General features: G+C 41.0%; 1 protein-coding gene across 3 annotated transcripts in view; it reads right to left on the bottom strand.

The window, feature by feature from the left end:
• LOC106945718 (huntingtin-interacting protein 1) overlaps positions 1 to 15,071 on the bottom strand; it is a 61,484-nt gene that overhangs the window by 23,921 nt on the left and 22,492 nt on the right. For all 3 annotated transcript variants that reach the window (XM_015029607.1, XM_015029608.1, XM_015029609.1), the window contains exons 2-5: positions 5,311 to 5,374; positions 4,133 to 4,275; positions 3,990 to 4,046; positions 528 to 608 (exon numbers count right to left, since the gene is read on the bottom strand). In XM_015029607.1, coding sequence (XP_014885093.1) covers positions 528 to 608; positions 3,990 to 4,046; positions 4,133 to 4,275; positions 5,311 to 5,374 — 345 coding nt within the window. The remainder of the gene's footprint in view (positions 1 to 527; positions 609 to 3,989; positions 4,047 to 4,132; positions 4,276 to 5,310; positions 5,375 to 15,071) is intronic.

Raw genomic sequence — 15,071 nt, 5'->3', positions numbered from 1 at the left:
GCTCAGACCTCAGATATCTGAAATGTTTCATATTCCTATTTGCATCATTTCTACAGTTGATGCATAATGATTAATTCATCAGAATGCTTATTGGCACTTTGTTAATTATTTAGTCACAGCAATAGGTGCGTCAGGTTACGCGTCAGTCCACAAAGATGACGCTGGACAATGTATCCAACCCACAGCAATGCCCACAGATCTACGCCCATGATGCTGTGAAGGTGTGAGACAAAATTTATAACAATCTGCCAACAGAAATGAGAATGAAGGAGCTTTACTGCCTTCGGTTAGGGCTAAGAATCCAGCTTCATGAGAGCAAAGCATCAGCAGCAGTATCTCATGTCACCTCCACGCCTCGGCTCAGCTGTCTCATAAAAGTGCTTCATTACCGATTCTTCAAAGGATAATAAGGAGTAAACTGGAATTTCCCCCCCACAGGAGGAGGATCTGGGGCAAAGATTACAAGGGAAGAGGAGAGGGGGCGATGGGGGAGGCTGACGCTCGGTTTTATTGGCCGGCCGACTCACTTTAATGTGAAACTCCATTTTGGTGATGAGCAGTTTGAGGTAGATGCTGCACAGCTTCCCATAACCTTCACTCAGATGACCCTGAGGGGAAGAGATGACAAAGAAATATATAATATATATATATATATATACACACACACACACACCAGCTGTATAAACAATGTGGACGCAACTCCTGCTGCAACGGGGTCTGCCTAGCAGGAAACAGTTCAGCATCCTCAACTATTTGCCTTAGAGTGTGTGAGCGTGAAACGACCGGAAACATGACGTCGCAGCCCTGGTCACAGCAACCCCACTTCCTGGTGACATCAGCAGAAACTGAGTCGGTACTGAGCGCGAAGGCCTCCGCCCAGCTTGCTGCTGATCAGGCTTGCGCCACAAATGTGGCGAAATATATGAGAGGCCCCATGGGCCAAAACTTACAAACTCTTACACATACTATCAAACTCTCTTACATTCACAGTCAAACTCTCTTACACATACTATCAAACTCTCTTACATTCACATTGCAACGGAAGTTAACTTAAAATTTCAGTTTCTGATTGGACCCCAGGCAGGAGTAGGCGGGTTTTCACGGACAGAAAAATAGCTGAGCGGCAGCGACTCACAGAGGCAACTAATATTTTAAATGACATCGTTAGCTCTCCCAGTAATGTCAGCATTATCAGAAGTGTTTAGAAGCCGACAGCCAGCATCGGAAACCCCATCTATCAGTGGGATAAAGCTAGCCGTCTCTTCGGAAATGGCAGTAAAGCCTGCACTCGATTTTAATGTGCGCGACAGCACAAGTTATGGTGTTCTCTCTCCAAAATAAAAGCGCATCTCCGGTTTATATTTGATTCACATGTCAAGTTTCTCTCCGGCAGGCTATAACAGGCTACAGGTTTGTGTTAATTTGCAAAACGACATTATGCATCTGAAAAAAAATATATTGTGTGGGCAAAAAAAAAAAATCCTGTAAAGCACATATGTGCAACCTCAGTTAAAATTGGTCTTATAGGTGTCCCTGTGTCGTCCTGAAGTGAGAGAAGTACCTGGTAAGGTATTGTTTATCTAATCTGAAAGATTTTTTTGCATATCAAATGTCAGCAATTTTGATTGAGGTAGCACATATGTGGTTTACAGAATCTTTTGCCAACATAATATGTTTTAATTTATTTTCAGATACATCATTTCCTTTAGTGTTATGGCAACAGATCCAATATCTGTGTCATTCCCTAGACCTTTCAAAATAAAACTGAATTGCACAGTAAAAATGCCTAAACAAATATCAATCGTCCTAACTAAATTTTATAAAATACAAACAAACCATCTTACAAATAACTAAAATATTTCCTTTTTATGGCTCTAACATTTAGCAAATCAATTAACACAAAGTTTTACATTTTTAAAGCCGCAGGAGAGAAACATGAAACAAACATAAACCGGAGGTGTGCTTTTATTTTGAAAAGCCTGCCTGGGGTCCAATCAGAAACTGAAATTTTAAGTTAACTTCCATTGCAATCAAACTGTCAGAGAATTTGACGGTGAATGCAACAGAGTTTGACAGTGAATGCAACAGAGTTTGACAGTGAATGTAAGAGAGTTTTGTAAGTTTTGGCCCATGGGGCCTCTCATAGAAATAAGATTTCACTTCAAACAAGCTAACCCAATAAACTACTAACCCGAGATGTTGTGGCGAATGACTTAAATGGACAATGCAAACGCTATTAAAATTAAAGAATGCCATCTACATGAAGTGCGCTCCTCCAATAATGTTTAACGAGCTCTGAAGGCTCGACTGCTGAAGAAGCCCTCCCCTGGAGCGTCTGTAAATGTCAGCGCATTAACCACAATACTTGGGCGCGCCGACGATCATAATCACACAGTTCTTGTCCACAACCGTCTCTCACTGCTGATGGCTGCAGACCAACATTTAACAGTGATCTGCTCTCGTCAACATGACTGACTTTCACTCGAAAACTTTGCTGGGAATTTCTGGGAATGTCGACTATGAAACAGTGCGAAACTGACTGGTTAAACATTAAAGTCAGACTCCAACTGTGTGCCTTCTTGCAATAACAGCTCCAAGTATTTTTGGTCCATGTCTGTTTGCGCATCAAGAGACTTCTTGCAATTTTCTGCCAATTCTTTTTTGGGGGAAAAATGCTCAAGCTCAGTTAGAAGGAATAAAGAGCGTCGTCAAATCTTGCAGATTTTCATTTGGATTCAGGTCTGAACTTCGACTGGGTAGCTTAGCTTTTTCTTTTCAGATAACAGATTGAACTGCAGTCAAAACGTTCTCTCCTTGGTGTCCTGATGCCGTTTGTTCACTAATGTTCTCCCAATAAAACCCATAGAGGTTTTCACAGAACAGCTTAATGATGAATTACATCAAATGGACTGCAGTTAGTAATTATATGAGTAAGAAACAGCTGTTTGCACTGGATAGTTAGTTCAGAACTGGATTGATAGTTTTGAAGAACTTATTGTAATATTCCCTTTCAGCTGATAATTATGCAGCAATGTGTGTTAGTCCATCATATAAAGACCTGAAAGAATACATTGAAGGCTATAACTTAAAACGTCTGGAGAAAGGCTTGAATGAATGTGTGTGTGTGTGTTAGTTTGACTTCATTGAATGAAACAAATCTATATATACATAAAATGCATTTAAAACAAACATGTTCAAAGGAGTGGAAGTATTACATCTAATCTGTAGCACCATCCAATAAATTACCAATTATATTATTTCAATCTATGTTTCTTGGTTTGTCAGATGGAAAAACCCATCTAGTTTAAAATCAAATGTTTTAAACCACAGGAACAAAAACCTACCGAGGCAAACTAACCTTTTATTAATAGAAATATGCAAATTTGGCCATTGTTTTTGTACTGAAAGAAAGAAAAGTTTCAGTTCCCACTTTGAGCAGCTGGAATCTAAATATATAATTTTAGATAGTGTCTGAAGCATTTTTAGGTAAATTCATTTTTTGCCGTTTTCTCTCTTTTACAAAATGTACAGATAACAGCCAAGTCTAGATGAAATGAAGTGATACTCAGCATTTTAGCTGTTCTGCTTAAGAGAACAGAAAAAATACATTATTTCATGGTTAAAGGGATTGAAAACTGTTCACCAAAATATGCAACTAAAATTTTACAAACAAAACTGTGCTGTAGCTTATTATCACAACATTAATTATTTTCAGTGTTATTACCTATGCTCCAGGTAACTGCAGATTAAATTCTTAACAGAATGACAAGTTAAAAGCTGAATTAAAGACTCGATAAAGGGAGATTTCAGCTACTTGAGTAAACGATTAGTCTCCTGTACTTCATGGATGTAACCACCTGTGTTTTAAAGATCAAACAGAAATTCAGCAGACGATTAAATCCCGAAGGGCTTGAGGCCAAATTCTCCCAACGTGTGACGGCTTGCCGTAGATCTTTGCATGACATAATCACCTCGGCGTAGTTTCTTACCCACATCCTGCTCATATCCGCCAGATCTGCCTTGTTCCTCATGGAGTCCTTTATCACCTGCAGGTGGAAGCACAAACAGATTTCCAACACATGCAGAAACCACGGACGTTCTTCCCCGATGTTCGCGTGTCCTCTGCTCTTACGTTGGGGTGTCCGTCCCGCAGCAGCTTGTGGAAGACGTGGCAGAACTTCCAGCAGAGCACGGCGTTGCTGGAGAGAGGCAGCCGGTTGACGGCCGCCCAGAAAGTGTGGGCGCCCTTCTCGTGGTGGGTCCCCAAGATGCACGGTGGGAGCAGCAGTCAAGGACCACTCATATTTCACATTACATTTGATTTTGATATTTTCTCACTTCTCTTGCTCTGAAGGGAGTTGAAGATTATAAGTGGACTTTTTGTTTGTTTTGTCCACAACAGTGGGATTCTGATCAGATAAATGAGGTGTATAAACCTTGTTGACAGGTCAAACATTAAAACAGTTTGGCTATTCTGGGCCAGGAGTACCTTCTTTTCAGAGATGAAAAGAAGGTACGCCTAGCAAAGCGATGCTGTGTTTAAGTGCTTGAATTTGCAATAATTAACTTTATGTGCTTCTTTTTTTTTTTTTTCCCCCCCAGATAGTCTTGATTCACTTTAGTTTTAAAGAGCTTTTCTCCTAGACAGATTCAATAATCGACCAATAGCCATCGAGAAGACATTCTTAGCTCAGAGCTGCTTTCTTGGACCCCGAGTGACAGGATCTTTCGCTGCAATTAACTTTGATTACAGTTGCAGAGTGTGCCAATTATTTTACCCCATTAATTGATTAATCATCAGAAAAAGTCAATAGAATAATCAATCATTCATTCATTGTGGCCCTAAAAGTAACTGGAATTTAATTTTCTGTGTTTCTGACTCTACTGAATAACCCAGATTGATCTGAGCTGAATTTGCAAAAGGTTTCTGTATAACTGGTTCATCTCATAAACTGCCTTGAGATGGGAATTGGAGCTGAATAAACTGAATTAAATCACAAGAATCTTAAAAAAAAATAATAATATATATATATATATATATATATATATATATACACACACAACTGTTTGTATAGTCTGTGTTAGACTATTTTAACATGCCCCAAGAGAGATCAGAATAAGTAAAAAAAGAAAAAAAAAAAGTGCAGCATGCTGTTTTTTTATATCAGCTGCACAACAAAACCACATGAACTAGAAGGGGTTACACAGTTTGTTGTTTTGCACTAATGTAACCCTCTGCACACATGTAGAAATAAACACAGCTCTTCTCTTCAGACATATCCTTCACACACTAACACAATGTGAGGATATTCCTGGCATGCTTCTCTTTGACGGCGACCTCCTGTGTGTTGATAGCCTTGTTGATGCTGACAGCCTGCAAAAGGAGGAAGAGAAAAGGAAATCAGCCGACAGATTTTTACTCCAGTATTTCACTGTGAAAAGTTGACATCTTTCCACTACTAAAAGAGTGCTTTCAAAAAAAAAAAAGTCTTTAGTAATGCTTTGGGAATAGGAAGGCAGCAGAGATTTTCCAGAAGAGGCTGATTGACCCATTTTCTGCAGTTAGTATTCAAGGCAGCAGCTCTGAAGCCTGAGCCTCTCGCTGATTTGGAGTAGATTCACAGACGAAAGAAAACCGCGCCGTCAGATTTCTCCTAATTTACCTAGCCACGCAGAAACAGCCTCTAGATTAAATCGTGGAGATGTAACGTGACTTCTAATCTATAAGTTTGTGAATTGCATGATTTGACAGAAGAAAACAAACGGATTAGAGTTGCTGGCGGCCACATTTCCTCGGGGCCACTCTTGAGGAAACACAGCTGACTTGTGAGCAGATAGACTTAATGGGATGGCACCGACAATGAACCGCGTGTGGATGAGCAGGGGAATATCTCAGTGTGTCATCGCTCTCCGCTGTGAAATCTACAAGAAAACACTAGCCAGGTCTCAAGCTGAAGTCTCGGATTCAAATTAAGACCTTATTCGCCTCTTCTGGCAGAGGAAACTTCAGGTTTCTACTCAACTCTGGCAAACAAACAGTTACGACTGATACTAATCTGTAGCCTGTCAGACGAACACAGATTCATTAAGAGCGATGTAATCAATCTGCCGCAGACTGAAATCGACCAGTCATTTCTCTATTGGCTCCATTTATCCGAAGGTCAAATATTAAAATAATGTAGGGTTGTTACACCACCTCCCACCCAATTCATCCAATAGTTACAAATGTTTTGAGACAACATGGCACTTTTTTCAGTCCTAAAAATATCAGAAAGAGGCAAAGGACATAATTCAATAGATAAAGGGATGATCTTGTAATTCTCTAGTTTGCTTCTGAATGTGACCTTTATCAAAAAACTTGCAGAACGTGTTAAGATTATCTTATGCATGTTATAAAACAAGCAAAATCAGAATCAATCAAAAAAGATGCATGATGAAATTAATAGGAAATGCTTTATTTGACAGGATGTGCATAAGACTGACATGACTCCGTCATAAACATGACATAACATGAAGGAGTCTTTATGAATGTCTGACAGTTGTCATGAAGTATCATTTGGTAAGTAATGGCACTTTTAATGCAAAGCTGCTCTAAAAGTTGCCTTGAAAGTCCATTAAAAATGCCAATTTTGCATTAAAATGTCATTACTTACAAAATCATGCAAAGTTGGCCCTTCTAATGGACTTTCTTATGCAACTTTTAGAGCAACTTTGCATTAAAAGTGTCATTATTTACCAAATGATACTTCATGACAGTGAGACATTCATAAAGACTCCTTCATGTTCATGAAAGATGTCATCAGTATCATGTCAGTCTTATGCACACCCCATCAAATAAAGTGTTAATCTCAAAACCAGAAATGAAATATTTGGCAAGTTATAATATGCCTGTACTGCATCAGAGTTTGGACTGTTGCTGAAAGCTTTCAGATAAACTGCATTTCAACAGCATCTGGTTGACATTTTACTTTATAATTGAGAGGGGGAAAAAAAACCCAGACCACTCAACCGGTCTTTCAGTCAGAGTCGAGTCATATCACCAAACAGATTGAAACTCTAGTGTCCGCTGAACAAAGCCAAACATATATCCTGTCACTGTCACCGGAAGGGTGCTGCGATCAGTTCGGGTCAGCAGAATGTTAGATCTTGTTTCATAACCTCGCTTCCCACAGAGTCTGCTCCTCCTCTTCCAGTATATGAGCTGGAAGTCACTGGAGGGAGAGAAGGGGAGGAACGGGAAGGGCAAAGATGGAACACTGTGGAAGCGCTGGCTGCTCAGTCTCAAATCAGTCAAACTAAACCCAGGAAAATATCAGAGGGAAAAAGAAAGTTTTTACCTACATCACAAAAGGCTACTGTCCTGAAAACTACATCTTCCACACACCCCATGACGGATTAACACACATTCAGGCAAATCTAACTTAAGTGAAATTCAGGTTAAGTAGCAGGCGTGATTCATTGGTGAAGATGCAGCACGAGGATAGGAGGAACCAGGCTGCTGCTGCTCACACCTACCCGGCTCCGAACTTCAGACCATCCACACCGATTGGGCTTCAGTCCATACATTGACCAGAAGAACTGCTTGGTGTTCAGACTCTAAAGTGCAGCAGTGTCATCACTGTCCTGTTCGGGGCGTGCAGAAGAAGTAAAGCAGTAAAGAAACCTCCACAGTGTTTCCTCTGATCCAAACCACAGAGGCCAGTCACACCGAGTTAAATTAGGCCATCTGCTTTATCAAAACAAGCACTTATTGTTTGGTTGCACAAAATCTTTCAATGAAGCCATCCCAGAGACAAGCAGCTTGTCTTACATACATCTCCGTCCCTACAGTCCATGTTGTTTGTCCCGTGTGTCTGTGTTGTCCTGAGATAGAATGGTGATGTTTTTTTTATTTTTTAAAATAACTACCTTCCTGCTACAAGGCTGCACTTCAGCGCAAACAGTGGTTAGGACTGTTTTGCAGCAACCAAGGTTTGTAGCTCATTTTGTCCAATGAACGCTGAAGATGGGCTGCGATGCAGCCTGGTTACATGGAGGCTGCCTTCGTTCTTGCTACACGAGCTCATGAAGACAAAAGAAATAAGAATGCTGACGACATTATTTAAGATTTAATTTAGAATGTCACAGATTAAGGGTGTTTCAATCATCTTAAATAAGAAAATCAACAGAGCACAACAAGCATTGCTGGTTCACACTGGCCTCAAGATGCGTCATTGAGTCCAAACAGTTTTCACATTTCCTTTGCAGTCTCAACAAGGGAAGTGAGTTTTGTGTAATTTCCTCTTAAGAGGGACCATATTTCACTTGTACAATAGCCACTGTAACATATGGGTACAATAATACTGAGCCTGAACTCTTTGCATTCAAACGGCTCACAATCGAACATAAACGTCTGCGCTTACAATTTTTTGACGCTGCCTCAATAGATTTACATTTCCCCCCTTTGTTCTTTCCTTTACCCACACACCAAACAAATCAAAGGACGATTGAGCAAACACTAGTGCAAATCGTTCCCACACCAGGATGAGCCAATCAGCCCACAGTGAGACTTTGTGCTACGTTCGGGTTGAATGGGAGCAGCAGCTGCCCGAGACTCCTGGCGTTGGCCGAGCCGACCGCCCGGCATCAATGGCCTCTAAGCTACCAGAGGTGCAGCAACTCAGACCAGCCCACTTGATTCAATGACGCAAAATAAAACCAGAGGCGAGATTTGTAGGACCTGCGAGTAGGTAATACCTCAATTTACATCATCACATCCTCAGGAATGAGGTCTTTGAACTTTATGCCCTCTTATTTATGTCTGCAATCATAACCCGTTCTCAATCGATTCTTCGCCAGCCCAGCACAGAAAGTCTGGTTGCCTCTCAGTATCTAGAAACATCTTTTAGCACAGCTCTGCAACAAAGTGTTATTGATACAGTGCTGAAAGCATGTTAAGTTTGCCCAAGCCTTCTGTTGGATAAGAAAAAAAAGGGCCTGCATTGATATGCTGATGGCAGCCTGACCGTGTCCACCAAAGGACCCGCGCTCGGAGAAAAGAGGAAGTGTCTCCTGCCTGCAAAATGAAACAGCCTTCACTTGTTGACTCACGTCCCCATCCGCTGCTTTGCTGTTGGGGATGATGCCTCTTGTGTATTCACAAAAGCATTCCTTTGTGCAACTCTGATTTTTTCAAAATAGTCCAACACAGTCCAGGAAAAGAAAAAATAAGTGTTTCCATAGTTTGAGATTTCTTAAATGACTGTTTTATTAGCAAACAAAGACGGCCTAAGAAAATACAAAATATAGTTTTGAAACTATTTTGAGGTCAAAACTATATTTTGACCTCAAGTCATTCAGGATCTGAATGACTTGAGGTAAGATGGAGAATGTCCAGCTGTCAGTTTGCGACAGGATGTTTAGGTACAAAATGAAACGTACCAGCAAGAGTACCTATAAATGACAAAAAAAAAACCCTCAGTTGGGTTTTAGTCCACTCCAAAACCTTGCTTTTGTTTTTTTTTAAGTCATTGAGAGGTGCACTTAGTTATGCAACAGGACAGTGACAAGTCCTCACAGAACATCTCAAATAAGCCATTCATGCTCTACATGTCCCTAAAGTAAAACAATTCAAAGTTATGTAGGAAGTTGCAATCGTTTGATGGCAGTTTGTGTCACCAAGGGTGGCCCAGTTATTAGGCTTAAGGGGACAATTATTTTTTCAGAGTTGGCTTGGACAGCTTTTCTTCCCTTAACTGAAATCTTCACATGGAAAATGTACACAGGTCTGATATTAACCATAGTTTGATGATCTGAAGTGTTACAAAAAAAAAAAAAAAAAAGGAAATATGTAAAGGGAAAAATACTTTTTTTCACTGTAAGAAGTACACCATGTTTTGCTCTAGTTCATTTCTGGACAAAGCCGAGTCACAATCTATTGTTAACAATTTCATAGACAAAATTGAAAAAAGGAAGCACAAAACAGACACATTTTCGCTGAAAGTCATAAGCAGGTGTGGGAGGCCTCCAGAGAAACCCTGACATTGTACTGTTGAAGGGAAGTGACATCTTAAATACAGAACTCTGATTATCAGAAAGAAGGAGGAGCAAAAAGCTCAGTAAAGAGTTCAGCACTAATAATAGACACCGCAGCTATTTAACAGTTCCCATTAAGTACATTGTGTATTATTCAGAGCAGAATTGCCATTTCCATTTTAAGGTACAGGGACTGAGCTTATATATTGTTTTTCTATTTGTAATGACCACTCATAATGCTTTATCCTAGAGTAACAATCACCCACCGAACTAAAGACGCAGGCTCATATGAACAGATCATTGGGATGATTTGCCAATGAAAACAAAGACGTACAGCAGTGGAGGAAGATTAAACTATATCACCACATGATGTCCATGTCCTATTAAGCCCCGTACAAAAATCCCTCATTAAGCCGATGCGTCCTAATTTCCCCTTTTACATACTTTGTATATACCCAACCCTACCAGCTTTAATATAGTTTGATTATGGATCTTTATAAACAAATTATATTTCTTTGGTTATGCCATTAAAAAGCACAACTAATTTGATATTCACCATGTTTAGACGAGTTTTAAACACCTATATTTGTTTGCGTTTCTGACTTCCTGTAAATCGTTCTTCTATTGACACTACATTCATGTAAAAGCATAGAAGCAGCATCTCTGCTATTCTGGCAAATAGCCATTTGTAGTAATTAATACAAAAGCAAAACACCTTCCTAATACACACTGAGCAGCAGGGTGGCAACACAAGCACTTGAGATCTTTAATTTTCAAGCTATATTGTGGCTTAATTTTTTTTGTATAAAACAAAAGTAAATGCCACAAGTTACATTATTATAAAGGCAATATTCAGCATCTTATTTTCTTTTAGCAACAGTCAGCGTAATTATTGCATCTCCCGTAAATACACAGCAACAAAACGGGTTATAAATGTATGCTTTAAACTTTAGTGAAAATACTAAAAGTGTGTTTTTTTCTGAAGGTCGTCAGACCAGCAGAAGCATAGTAGTGTCACTCTGCAACAGATGCTACCGTACAACACGGGCTCTTGCTCGACGACAGCATCACACACAACACACAAGGATGAACTAAATGAGATATTTTCCTGGCCATAAAATTGTGATTTGAAGGTTTTTTTGTCTAGTGCAGCTCCAACATGCTTCATCTGATTGAAGTGCTCTTCTGAGAAATCTGAATTTGTAGGGTCAGACGGTCCTCTGTACTCCCTCCATCACACAGAGAACCGAGACTAAATGAATACGCGAAGCATTTTATGGATTTAACCCCATGTGATCCTTGCAGGCACTTCAATACTATGATCAAGGACATCTGTTAGGATGCAACATTCACAATATTTCAAGTGCCATGCAGTATATTTGACCAGATAAAGGGACCTTCTTCCCACTTGAAACCAAAGCAAGATGTGTTTTTTTTTTAAGCTTACAGGGATTGGTTCGGGGGGGACAAGAGGGTTAATCGTGATCACCATCATCAAAATATTCAACAGTAATGAGGAAAATCCTACGTTGCCATCTTGCAGACATGCTCCATTCTTACTGATGATTTTGTAAAGTGACCAAACCCAGGTGGGAGCTTCTGTAAACTCCAGTTTCTCCTTCAGGTGCTGCACTGCCAAGGGGAAAGCTCTCTGCGCGAGCTGACCAGCTGCTGGACTGTGCAGGGTGACAAGTGACTAGTAAAGGGAGGCTAGGAGGAAGGAAAACAGGAAACATGAGGCGATGTGTGAACGCAGCAGCACTGTAATGCTGAGGCATGGTCACTGTGGCAAAGTCCCAGAGGGGTGGAGGTGCTGAAGGTGGGGGTGGAAGGAGGGTACAAGCACTCAAGTCAGGCTTCCTGTCTTAGCACACCCTGCACTGCCCATTTCCTGCCTGCTGAAAATCGCCCCTGCCCCTCACTAGCCCCCCCCAACCTCCATTCTGCTGAAGCGTTTGCTCAGTCAAGCCTGACAGGCAGCAGCTGAGACCGAACCCCGTCACATTTCACGTCGATCTCTTCCACTCGTGACCTGCCAAACGTAGCTTTAAAACGGAGCCACCTTTGTAAAAGTGATGGGTTTCAACATCATTGCCTCGACCGTCTGTGGTTTAAGATTTTTATTATTTTTAAAAGAAAGGGGAAAGTACACAAGTTTCTTTCAAACCAGCTGTGTGTAGCAACAGGTTTGGGAGGGGCAGTACTGCAACGGTATCTGTACAGTAGAAGAAAACACTTTCCGACATAAGACGGACTTTTAAAATTAACTTTTCAAGGGGCAATATTATGCATTTTCCAGCCACATACTGCCACTTTATAGCACCACCAAGTACCTCCGTTACCTTTAGTAGTTAGAAAAAAGGTGTATATAAATAGATAAGAAATTTGACTTTATAATTTGATGGCTTGAAATTGGGCCTCCGTCTCTTTAAGAAGCACTTGCTTTTTAAATACCCCCCCTTCAAAACCTTTAATCTGGTGGCCAGTCTGTTCCTAGTCAACATAGAGCCTTAACTGTAGTGAAATAATTAGCATAAAAAAAAATATTTGTGAACTTCTGACTGTACACCACACTCAGTGCACGGTTCAAAATCGGGGTGGCCGACTCCAGTCTTCAAGGGCCCCGTACCCTGCATGTTTTAGGCGTTTACCAGCTGCTCCTCGCTGCATCATCAGGTTCTGCAGAGGCTTCAAAAGGAACCATTCATTTGATCCAGGAGTGTTGAATCAGGGGTACGTCCAACACATGCAAGACACCGGCTCCTGAGAGCTGAACTTGGCAGTTCCCGAGCCAAAAATTCCTTCCCAAAACCTGCGATTGATCTTATGCTGTTTACTGCTGCTGTTTATTTTATTGCTCTAAGAAGGAGGGCATGGCCTGCTTCAAAAGTCTGAGAACCGCTGGCCTAAAAAGAGATTCCACTGCCCACAAATGCGCATTCATTTCAGCGAAAACATACCAGCGATGCCGACATGGTTGATCACACTCGCAGCCAAAAATAATCTCCACAAAGTAAAACCCAGCACACAAACATCGACTTCTCGTCAAAACAGGATATGGCACACTGTAGCCGGCCTGAAGTCAGACACAGCAACATAAATGAATAAAAGCGTCTTGGGTCTGAATATGGTTTTAACCAAGATGGTACAGGCATCTTGGTTATTAATGACAGCGGTTCAAGGTGTAAGGAAATCACATGATTGCGATGCCAGCATTTAAAATCACAACGACGACACATCAGCTGGGATTAACTATGCCTAGTTAACATCGCGAGATTATTATGCAGATTTTTGTCCCGATTTCTCCCTTCCAACAACCAGGATCACTCTTAAAATGATCTTAAAGAGATATTCCTGCTGTTGTGCGTGTGGTTTGTTAGGAGTGATCTCGCGTTACTTTTTCCTCTGTCAAATACGGCATACAAACTATTGCCATTACTTCTTCCCAGTCGGCCATGTTTGTTTACTCTGAACTCATGTTTGGCCTCGTGAGGTTTTGCGAAATTTTACAGTCCGACATCTGAACGTTGGTGCGTGAAATCAGCTTGTTTGGATGTGGTGTGTTGCTCCTGCCATGTGGTTCGACATCTCACAATGTACAGCTAAACATGTTATAAACTAAGGTTTTTTTTTTTATTGTTGTGTGTGGTCTCAGATTTGGAAAATTGACAGAAATTTTTAAATTTTGCCTGGTGAGCTAATCAAGGCACTCAAAATATTCTTCCTACATAGTCATTTTCCCAGTGTACTCACACGTTCACACAGACGGACCAAGTTTGCCATCATTTCAGGATGTGAAATAAACCATCCGTCACTCTAAAGATATTCAGCTGCAAACGCTTCGGAGTCCGTCAACATGAGCTGCTTACTTTTCAGTGAAGCATCCTCCGCTCCATTAATAATGGCGTTCTGCGGTCTAGATGAGCCCAGTGGGATGATGACGTCTCCTAAGAGCCCATTAGGAAAAGCTTGGAAGCTCAAGGCTGTTTGGTGCACCAGGCTGCTGTTGCTGGGGGCAGAGGTGGAGGGCCGCAGCTGGTCAAAGGCACACACCCATATGCTAAAAGTCGGGCTCTCATCCCCCCGCCCCCTCCCAGTGGCAGTTCACATGCCGTTTCTAACAGGACAGCTCTCTGCAGGACAGTGTCAAGGAGACTGAAGTTGTGTAGCTACAGAGTTCCACTTCCTGCAGGACCGGGGAGACATGAAGAAATGTCCTAAAGGAGACATTTGTGAAGATCTCCTCAGCAGACGAGTTCCTGACCGCTAAGAAAACAAATCACAGGGTTTTCTGTGTGTTTGAGTCCACGTTCTCCTGCAGAGTCAGATGAAACTTGTGGATTGGGCTGGCAGCTATTAAAGAAAACAATTTCCTGTTATAAGGGCAAATAAATCTGCTCATCAGACTGCCAGCTCAGTTTGTCATATATGCTAAAGAATGTGTCTTATTAAGGACTTTTCCTGGTACTTGGAAAACCTCTTTCCCTTATGTGGATCCACAGCTAAAACAATTTCTGATTTAAACCAGTGAATGTTTCATTTCTGGATCCAGAAAACTAGCCAGCTCATGAGTATTACACCATATTTTATTCCAGAGAACAATTGGCCCTTTGCATGCGACATCACGTTCTTCAGAAAGTAACCCGCGCCGCAATGACAGATGTCAAAACAAAGTATGTGCATGTTAAGTTCTGTAAAGCTCGTCATAAAAAAAGACCAATATCACTTTTACTTAATTTCACTGTAAAAATGGATTTAGGATGCAGAGATAAACCAGCTTGAGTTGAACATGTGGAACCATGGCTGTATGCTCTGTTCGATACTCCTGTCCTTCACTTCCGACGACATCCATCATGGCGCCTCAACGTGATTAGGTGACATAGTTGCACAGAGTCACCATTTAAGAATATATTTGAAAAATCAAATCAAACCCATCACAGATTCAGTCCTGGAATGAGCAAATATTGTAATTTTCAATATTCATGGGGGGGGGGGGGGGGGGAACAAAGGGCAAAAAGTTTTTGATTTTTTTTAAAGACAATTTTTTTTTTTTAACC

The sequence above is a fragment of the Poecilia latipinna genome, unplaced genomic scaffold, assembly GCF_001443285.1.
Source record: "Poecilia latipinna isolate Pla-1442-1.1 unplaced genomic scaffold, P_latipinna-1.0 Scaffold157, whole genome shotgun sequence".
NCBI lineage: Eukaryota > Metazoa > Chordata > Actinopteri > Cyprinodontiformes > Poeciliidae > Poecilia > Poecilia latipinna.
The sequence above is the reverse complement of the archived record's forward strand: the minus strand, read 5'-3'. Positions and strand labels throughout refer to the sequence as shown.